Source organism: Apium graveolens, chromosome 4 (assembly GCF_009905375.1).
Source record: "Apium graveolens cultivar Ventura chromosome 4, ASM990537v1, whole genome shotgun sequence".
In the NCBI taxonomy this organism is placed as follows: domain Eukaryota; kingdom Viridiplantae; phylum Streptophyta; class Magnoliopsida; order Apiales; family Apiaceae; genus Apium; species Apium graveolens.
The window spans coordinates 281,367,619-281,378,059 of NC_133650.1; the positions used below are offsets into that span (position 1 = coordinate 281,367,619).

Consider the following 10,441-nt stretch of genomic DNA (forward strand, 5'->3'; position numbering starts at 1 on the left):
ACCATAAACCCAAAAGCAAGTTACCACTAAATAATGATTACTTGCACAGGGTACACTTTTACCTCAAAACTCAGGAATCATGAGTTATCTAGTAGAACCATGATCACTGCTCCAAGATATGTTCTATATTCAGACAATCAACTCACACTGAACATATGTCAGCTTATTAACCAACAATGTCCAGGATATTTGACCCTATATATACTATAGCTTCATTCAGAGCTAAAACAGAGAGTAGCATGTGCTCCTGCATGAAAACATTTGACATTCACTAATCCTTTTTAACATAAAATACTAAGTTATGCAGCAGTACAAGTATGTTCATCAGGTAATGTAACTAAAAGTTGATTGAGAAAGATATAAAGATGGCATAATAGTTCCTAATGTATAGACATGCAATATATTTAATATCTAAGAGAAACTGTTATAGCGACCATTGGTGATAGCTACGAACACACCAGGCAACCCTTCTTTAAGATTGCAACCTTCAATTCGCCAGAATAGCTAACCCCTGACAAATTCTGGAGCTACGTGACCGCTGCTCCCACTATGAGCACTAATTCCACTTACAGGCATAGACCGCTTGGAAAAATCAAGTAGTAACTTCCTCTGACGATCATTTGTGTGGGGCAGACTAGCACGTAGAACTTCTACAGGCATTTCTCTGTTTATAGCTCTTGCTGCCTCTTGAGTAATGATATCCGGGCTAGGTTGGGGGTTTTGTGCATAGATTGACTGCATTATTCTGTCATATTTACCCAGACAATACTTAGTAAGAAGACCAAAAAAGGCATCGAATGAAGCCTGCCACAGGGAAGGATTTGGCGGAACACGGCTGCTAGAGGCCTGCGGATGGGTAAACAGCTGAGTCGCCCTCTCCAAGACACGTATTAACATAATCGATGCTCCATCTCCAGCAGAACTGCCAAGTGGACGAAGGGGTGGCTGCTCAGAAGAACAAACCACTGCAGCAATGCATGCACTCAGAGAATTAAGGTCCATGCCATCAACACATTCAGTAACCATCTTTGCAAGATTGGTGATAGTTTCGGCTGCTTCTGGATCAGAAGGAAGGCCACCATATAAGAACCTCAAGTGACGGAAGATGGTCATGCAAACTATTCGGGCCAGCTCACCACCAGGAAAAAGAAGCTGGAGGTATCTTGAAATAAACTTTCGGCCTTTGGGAAGAGAAACGAGCCACAGGAACACAACGTCATTTTTGGGATTTAGCCCAACTGATGTTCCGCTCCTTCCAAGTGGGTCAACAAGCTGAACTGATGCTGCTAAGCCTTCTAAGAGGATCTGTCGCCTCCGCCTCAGCTGAGTCCCACCATCTTGGGGCTGACTAAATTGTAGAAACCGATCGATGTCCTCAACATCAAAGAGGACGCGAAGGCCATCCTCAATTGTTATTCTTGCAGCCAGCATGGGTTCCTGTTCTAAGGGCCTCTCAGACATTTTCTGTTCAGCACTTACCTCCCCAGAAGCAGAGGAAGGAGGGTCGACTTCAAGGAGAGAATGAGGCCTACGAATAGAGGAGAATGAAACCCTTCCATGAGAATCAACCTTGAGATGAGGCTGGGAGTCTGAATTGTTACGTGATCGAGAAGAGGGCTCCTTAAGATGAGCTGGGCAGAAGCGAAGTTTTGTCCTTGATTCAGTAGATTCTTTTGCAAGGCGAGCTTGGTGGTAATAATCATCTATATAAGGGTCGCCGTTCTGTGTTGCAGCATGCTGTATTTTAAGAATACTTTCTATTTCATCAGCAGTCATATATTTGGATCTAAATTGTGGCCGATTATCATCACTTTGCAGACTAGCATCAGAACTTTGTTGAGATAACCATGCCTGTTTACCTCTTTGTGAAACCCTAGGTCGATGATCCCGCATATCAGCTGATTTATGTTTTCTTAGATGTGAGGGTGGAGAAGGAAGGACATTATATAAATGGGATTGCAGAGATGAATAATGTGATAAAGATGGTTGAATAGGAAGATGAAGCCTATGATGTTGCAGTTGCTGCTGTTGTGACATTAAATGCGGGGAAACCAGATTATCTGGCTGCAGAAATTGCTGTTGCAGAATGTTATTTAAGACACTGGACTGATCCCCGAGAAGTAACCCTGCATGGTTGTGCCAACGATTATGTGACCCACTACCGAGAGAAATACCAGGTGAGACAACATGAGGAATATTTCGACTATAACGGTACCCATGTGGAATGCTAGCCATATGAATATCAGAGTTGGACAAAGGAGAGAGGTCTGGTGCAGAGAAAGGTAACTGTGACCCACTTCCCAGAGATGACAGATTCAGGCGTCGCGAATGTTGGTGAGGTGAAGAAAATTGAGATATGCTACCTGGAGGAGGGTATGAAGTGAAAGCTGACTTTGATTCTAAGTTAATTTCATTAGGAAATTGTTGTTGATGTTGCTGTAGCGGGTACGAAGATGTCCTGTATATAGATTTTGACTCTGGAACATGGACAGGAGAGAGATGTGGTTGGGAAGACCATCTTTTGCTTTCCTGGCAGCTCTCTGTGTCAGATATCTGCTGATCTAACCAGTCAGGAAAATCCAACTCCTTTGACCATTCTGCAGCAGAAGAACCTGCAAACAAGTTCCACACTTTTAAGTCAGAAATTGGCCTGGTCAGAATCAATTCTTATACATCTCAAAACTTTACTGTGCTATATCTGATTTTAGATATTTTAAACTACCTTGTAACAAATGCTATGCAAAAACGACAATAACCATATCACATGGAACCTTTGTTCGTCATTTATCTTTGACATGTACAAACAAACACTTACATGTACAAATTAACTATTGGCTTTTACAACAAAAGTGAGTGAAGCGTGGGAAATCTCGCATCGGACGAATAAATAATCAAACGAGCACAAAGATATGATTCTAAAAGCAAAACAGAACCTTAATGCATTGGAAGGAAAAGCTGCAATTGAATAACAGAGTAATTTTTATCCACTAGAGTAGGCAACAATTCCTTAAAATTTACATCTAGTAATTTCTCAATTCATGCCTACTTGTGATTGGTAAGCTAGCTAGAAACCCAACAACTAAAAAGGTATGAATATATTATTTCCGGTCATGTGTTCCAAAGTTGTCACTTCCGTGCTTGTTAAAAATGAAGAAACTGCTCCCCCGTGGAATGGGCAGGCATGGACGCACGGTAACAAAAAATTAAAGGGTCACCAGATTGGTTACAAGGCTAACTAAAATATAATGTCCAAAACTGAATGTAAGATGTATATATTCTGAGTTAACAAGCAAAATATAAAAGATGTTAAACAAAAAAAGAGTATAATTTTTACTAACTTTCCCTTGAAAAAGAACTAGATCCGCGATCACCAATTACTCCAGGATGTCTTGGTCCAGTGACAACTCTGTTTATCTGTAAAAAAGAACTTTTGTCATTGTAATTATAAAGGATGATGATAAAAATAAGAAGTACATAAAATTTGTAGAGAAGAAAGTTGCACAAAGAAATAGCAAGATGTAGACACCAGAAAATAATTTAAAACAAACAGTAATCTGTTGGATCTGAGACAGATAATTGAATGAACATTACCATTAATTTTGAGCAAAAGGTATCTTTATAAGAAACTGAAACGTTCATGCATGTTAGACTTTAGAGGCTAATAGAATGACAGGCAAAATTGTCATACAAACTTAATCTCCCAAAGGAACAACTCTCTTTAACGGAAAGAGTTGGTTAACCTCACAATTACATTACATCGATACTAGAAAGAGCATAAGGTTAATAGATCCATCTGTTAACTATGGCCAACAGATTTACATAATGTGAGCAAGTAAATAGTTGCTACTGAAACTAGCCAGTTAAATATGAGGAGAAACAGCAGGCCAGCGGCAAACAAATAACACAAGAAGATTAAATAAAAAATAACCTGTGCTTAAATGTAATTTTTTCTAAATGAAATTACTAATACAGCATTAAAACTCGATAGGTGAAACTTCAGAATTTACAGGCAGCTGACCTTTGAGAATGTAGTTGCCAGGTCATCCACATCAGAGAGAGATCCTATACCTGATTCCTGGCCAATTTTGGGGGGGGGGGGCAAAAGTAACAAGGTGAGTAAATGGGCAGCTTCAAAAAAGTTATTGAGAATCACAGCAAATGAAGACCTACATTTCAGTTAGAAAACTAATGTACATTTGTTTGCAAAGAAAAAGGAGAATGTGAGAAGAATGAGTGATTAGGTAACCATTTCAACTTTCATATAACTCCAATAAAGGTCAAATGTACGGTAACTCAGTAAGAAAGGGTGACAATACCATGGACCCTGTGAAAAATTTATACTAAAAAAAATAAATTCTTATCCAAATGTCTTTTAAGCTTTACTATGACCAGTCTATTTTTAAATCTACCTCTAAACAATATATACCAATATGCCGCAACACTTGGAGAAGAATATTCGATGAGCACGGATTACCATTAAAAGAAGCAGTGCTACTTGAGATTTGAGAACTGTAAACACTTTGTTACCGGTAAACAATGGCCATAATACAAATTAAACTGTTGCATGTTATCTCAAAGTTCACAACTCTTCAGTAACCATCAGAGGATTTTGGAATAATTAAAAATTAACATTGAAGGTCATAATAATAAACGTCAAACCACTGCATGTTAACGAGTGATGAGGTAACCATTTCATTTGTCTTATAATTCCAATAAAGGTCAAACATAACATACAGTTTTTATTAATAATTTTATTCAACACTAACTGGACAATTTGTCTGCAAATAACATGTCATGAATCCGAGTTAGTAATTAAAGTTTTTAATTTGATTTACTATCCTGAGTATGAAAGTGGTTCCATTTATTACGTAATGCTCTCTTCGTGTCCTCCAGCATTAACATTTATTATTTCGAAGACACCCCAAATGTAACTACTAAACGATAACAAGACGGCTACGCTTATAACTTAAAAGTGTAACACTAATAATTTCTACCCATAAAAGAAAACTGCATCTAAACGTAGCAAGTAAATTCAGCCATGAATTACCTCTTCCGCATCAAACAAATGATATTCATCTTTGCCAACACCAAGTACAGAAGCATCGTTTGCCTCATCTTCCAGTCCTCCCAACACAGCCCCTTCCACTCCACCTTGTCCAAAGAATGCATATTGTGATGCATCAAAAAGTGCAGCATCTGCATTAGAGAAATTGAACTCAGTTTTGCAGTAAAATATATAAACACTATGATCATGTCTATAAAAGCTGTCGGGTTAAAGGAATACATCACAGACTCAGTCCATCAAATGGGCAGGAGTCATGTGTGAAGGTACAAATAATTATATAAGTATATAGACGTAGATTGTTCCTAGATACAAAGAATCAGTTATTTACACGTCCAAGACATGCGAATTAAACAAACAAAACTTGTTGAAACAATTTTCATCATCAAGATTATAATTATTTTCAAGTTCAGCTAAACAGGTATCCCTCACCGACTTCAAATTATAACACTGTCATTACTCGTCACATAGATTAGCAAATTAATTCAAGTTCCGGTAAACAGGTATCCCTTGTGAATAAGCAACAACAATAACTAAAATCAAACCTTTATTACAAGAAGCAATAAAACAAAAGGTTTTAAAAAAAAAACTAAATATCGAGCTGTGCCTAAGAAATGACAAACATGCCAGCCAATCCACAGTATTACCTACTGGCTACTGCAATACAAAATCCATCACTGTCCTAAAAACAATAGCATTCACACTAATTACACAATCATACATCTCAAACAAGCACAAATAATATCACTTCGCATCATTATTCGAGTAAAATTATGCAATCAAAAAAGTATTAAATACTTCAAACCACAACAAACCACACCAATTCAATAAAAAAGAAGATACAAGTAAAACATCATAAACATAAAAAAAAACACATAAATTAAAACAAACACAAACAACTTTACATAAGCAAAAAGAAAAAACTAAGCTAACCTGAAGCAAAACATGGAGAAATCTCCTTCAAATCATGAGAATCAGATCTGTCCATGTTTGTTCAGACACAAAGTGAGTTCATTTGTGATCAGCTACACTTTAATCTGCTTCTGCAACAACAAAAATCAAGAATTGGAGTGTTGTAGAGGGGTATAAAAGGAGAGATTTGCACAAAAATCGATGAAATTTTATAACCTCGAAGCAGTGAAGATGGGCTCAATTGCTTAGCGGTGCGGGCAATATGATAGAGCCAAAGCACCGAGCAGTGTGTGTAATGTGTGTCTTGTGCGTTTATGTAATATGTACTCTTAGGTCTCAAAAAATGTGTAATGATATTACATGTGTTTTTCTGTTAGAAAATAAATAAATATTACATGTGCATTTTACCAAAAATATAATGAGAGGTAAATTAATCAAAACTATATCTTTAACCCGTGCATGATCCATTGATCATGTTCCATATTAATTATTACTGGTAGATAACCGGTGCGAAACGGGTCAAGTCAAAATATCAATATTAAATAATGATAATAAAAATTTATTTTTAATTTTTATTAAAATATATAATACATAAAATTGTACGATTATTACAATTTTTCTTTTTAAATTATATGTAATTTTCATTAACTCAAATCTTATTAGTTAAACAAACTCAATGTTATTATTTATCTGTTGTTCAAAAGACATAAACAATATTTTAAATTGAAACTTTAGTCGAGTAATGAGCAACACAATTGACTTAACAAAAAATTAAATCAATATTACTAAGTAATTGCATATTAAATTTCTTATTATTAGTTGAATTTGTGTTTTTATATAGTTTGTGATTGCATAAATTTTTCTAATAAAATATTCATTATGTATGTATAAATTTGTATTTGGTGCTAAAATATAATTCTGTAGGTATGAATCTGGAAATTACAATGTATATACGATTCCGTTTATATAAAAACAATATAAATATATTGTATAAAAGAATCAAAAAACGGGTAAAATATTACATATAGAACTAAAAGTCACGTAGGAATAAAAAAATATAGTATATTTAGAGCTATAGTAAGATTTTAAAAGGGCTGAAACTAAAAGTTCATAAAACCGAAAAGAGGTGAAATAAAAGTATCTTTTAAAAGATGGCTTCCTTATTAATTAATAATAACAATGTATAAAGGATTCCATTTTATTATTTTAATAAAAAATAAAAAAATCTACCAAAAATAAAAATATCGTAATTATAATATAATTTCAATCTATATTTTGTTAAAAAAATAACATAAAACTCTACATGAAAGAAAAATATAGGGGTGAAACCAAAATACGGCGTAATCGTATTAAGATGAAATCAAGTATCCTATCAAGAAATAATTTAGAGTTTTACGAAAATAGAATTATAATCATATTACAATTTGAACAATATTATTATTTTCTAGTGGTGAAACCAAAATATAGTTTTTATAATATTAATATCATTTTATTAAAATGGAATTCCACCAACAAATTAAACAATTCCAATTTAAACGCATGGCATATTTACTTGGTCCTGGTTTATATTTTTCAGAACTTATTTAGTTGGACCAATTTATGAATTATTTATTTTAAAATATAATTATAAGTCATATAGGAATCAAAAAGGATAAAAATATATAACATAAATCATTAAAAGTGAAACCAAAAAATGATGGTACCAAAAAATAAGTGAAACCAAGGTACCACACAGGTTTCACTTATTAATAAAGGTCATTAATTACTTTTAAAATATATAATATACATGTATATTTATGATAAATGAGTTATATGATTATTTTTTTATAAAATAATATATTATAATATTACTTATCTTATTTCTTAAATTGTTATTTATTTATACATGAAATTAGGACATTAAGCCGCGCTTCATGGCGATAATATACGCATATATTTAACATATTATTAAATATTTATTATTAGAAATGATTGCAATTTTTTGTATATGGGCTACGTTGAATATAAAAATAATATTTTTTATAACTTAAATGTTAAAGTACATGCAAAAATGCATTAATATATAAAATAATAGGTCTCGTCGTAGTTGTCTTTTGCTAATGTTTGTCCCAAATATTGTTTGCATGGTCCGTTTACTGGAGCATTATCAACATCTCGAGTATGTATTGAACTCCGTTTTATAATATAGTTTTCGACTACATTCAATATGAAATAACAAACATAAATTACTTAAATTTAAACACGAAATAACGTACGTTATAATTAAATATTAATAAAACGAACATGTAAAACTAACTGTCCCATAGCATTCTCAATTTTTCCCTAAATAAAACGCCACACTCTAAAATAATAAAATCAGACAAATAATCAACATAACTTAAAGCTTAGAGTATCTCAAATGGTAATTGAAAGAATTGTTAGCTAAAATATGATAAATCAAGAATTATGTAACGTTTTACATAGGGGGAAGGGTAAACACTCCAATGATATCATGCATAATTATACCTTAAAGATTGGTTCGACAAATATAGCCAATTAAATGTAATTATCTATATTTTTTGCTAAGGACAATTATGCTAGGAGTGTTTGAATTTTTACATAATCTCTAAATATTTTCACCAAAATGTCATATAGGTTACACATAAATAATTTAGCTATGGATTTTGCACCAGTGGAGATGCTGTTAACAAAACAAATAAAGGCAAAATTATAATATCATGCAAAATAAAATTAGAAACTTAAGTGGTAATCAAAAATTTAGATAACGATTTGTTCTTTATTTTTGAAATCAAATGATTGGCACTTAGGTATATAAAATTATTTATTTCCCTTTTTACGTTGCTTGACTTGTTAATCAAGACTTTAGTTAATTAAATTTTAAACTTTTCGTAGTCTAAGATTTTCCGTTTAATAAAATTTTATTTAAATTTCTTTGGAAAAAACTAAGATGATATGTCAAAAAAATTTATATTAGAATATTTTTAAAAGGCAATTAAGATTTTTTAGGGAATATTAAGATGGTAATATCGACTTTAATAGAAAGTTAAGAAAATTGAAGAACTTGTAGAAATTTTAGGAGAATATTACGAACGATGATAATATATGTAGGAGTTTAGGGAAATATTAAGATGGTAATATTGACTTTAATAGAAAATTAAGAAAATGGAAGAAGTTGTACACATTTTAGAAGAATGTTACGAACAGTGATGATATATTTAGAAGTTAATAAAGTAATTATAGTTTTTGATAATTATTAATTCCAAATTTGAGAAAATTATAAAAATATAATAAGAATTAGTTTACTAAGGCGCGATTCGCAATGCCCTTCTAAAATAATGTTCCTGTTGTGGAATAAAACTAGGGTTCGTTAGTATTTAATGCTAGAGTTTGTGAGATTCGAGTTTTAATGGTTGTTCTCGCGGTGGAGACTAGATGTCCTCGGAAGATGCCTACGTATCTCTATGTTGTAGATTATCAAGCCAAAAACGTAGTTTTAGGTTGAGGGGAAGAACCCTTTATATAGAGGTGAGTCTAGGGTTAGACTTTTGTTTGGAGACTTGTCAGAGACTAGATGTCCTCGGAAGATGCCTACGTATCTCTATGTTGTAGATAATCAAGCCAAAAACGTCGTTTTAGGTTGAGCGGAAGAACCCTTTATATAGAGGTGAGTCTAGGGTTAGACTTTTGTTTGGAGACTTGGTGGACAAGTCTCCAACCTAAATGGTAGTTAGGACTCCAGTAAGGTAAGGGATTTTAGATCCTTTCTTGTAGGAGTTAGTGTCTATATTGAACGTCATGTTTCTGTTCTTTCAGCCGTATTAGGCCTAGTCCATAAATAACTCATGTTCGTGGACCTTGACGACCTCTGCTCGTGGGCCTTGACGACTTCTGCTCGTGGGCCTTGATGACCTGGGCCGTCTTTAGTCTGTAACAAGTCTTGACCAACATGGTTTGTATTAGGTTTTGGACAAGAATTCAAGCGTAATTAATGTGACATTTAATGTGTCTTTATGATGTATTTTCTATCCATATCATTTTCCCCAACTTCCGTGGAAACTACTCAAGTTTCCGTGAAAGTTATAATAGTCTATTCGCAACTCAGGGTACTTTCGGCCCTTCTCGGATATTGGCCCTTTATGGGTATTGGCCCTTCATGGTTATCATCATTTTTTTCGTAACGTGTGGAGCGACCTACACGTTTACAATGACTTATATTCTTCGTGTGAGTATACACACTTAGGGTCTTTACATAGACTAATTGAATAGTTTTTGACACTAAACGGTCCTAATCGAGATTAAAAACCGAGCATTTATCACCCATTGACCTTCATCAAGGTTAATTATAGGGTGAAAGTTTCTAACGGACCCTAATCGGGGCTAATTTCCGTGTACAAGCTGTTAATTAGGCTTAAAATAGCCTAATTTTAAGTTAGAGTATGCCAATTGGCCTTAATTGAGACTAATCTG

General features: G+C 33.6%; 1 protein-coding gene across 1 annotated transcript; it reads right to left on the reverse strand.

Moving 5' to 3' along the window:
• Positions 1-242: 242 nt before the first annotated feature.
• LOC141721079 (protein PAT1 homolog 2-like) lies at positions 243-6,322 on the reverse strand. Its single transcript, XM_074523821.1, has 6 exons — positions 6,191-6,322; positions 5,996-6,105; positions 5,048-5,196; positions 4,019-4,075; positions 3,339-3,414; positions 243-2,612 (listed from the first exon to the last, which is right to left on the reverse strand). Exons 2-6 carry the CDS (start codon positions 6,048-6,050, stop codon positions 505-507), a joined length of 2,445 nt encoding a protein of 814 aa, XP_074379922.1. The 5' UTR covers positions 6,051-6,105; positions 6,191-6,322; the 3' UTR covers positions 243-504.
• Between the last annotated feature and the right edge of the window lie 4,119 nt (positions 6,323-10,441).

What these genes read in the sequence shown, in the direction of transcription:
- LOC141721079 (XM_074523821.1), bottom strand. Translation starts at nt 6,050, where the DNA reads ATGGACAGATCTGATTCTCATGATTTGAAGGAGATTTCTCCATGTTTT. An exon ending in TTCTCCATGTTTTGCTTCAG is followed by an intron (nt 5,197 to 5,995) that starts GTTAGCTTAGTT and finishes TCTCTAATGCAG; the next exon opens with ATGCTGCACTTTTTGATGCA. An exon ending in ATTTGTTTGATGCGGAAGAG is followed by an intron (nt 4,076 to 5,047) that starts GTAATTCATGGC and finishes AAAATTGGCCAG; the next exon opens with GAATCAGGTATAGGATCTCT.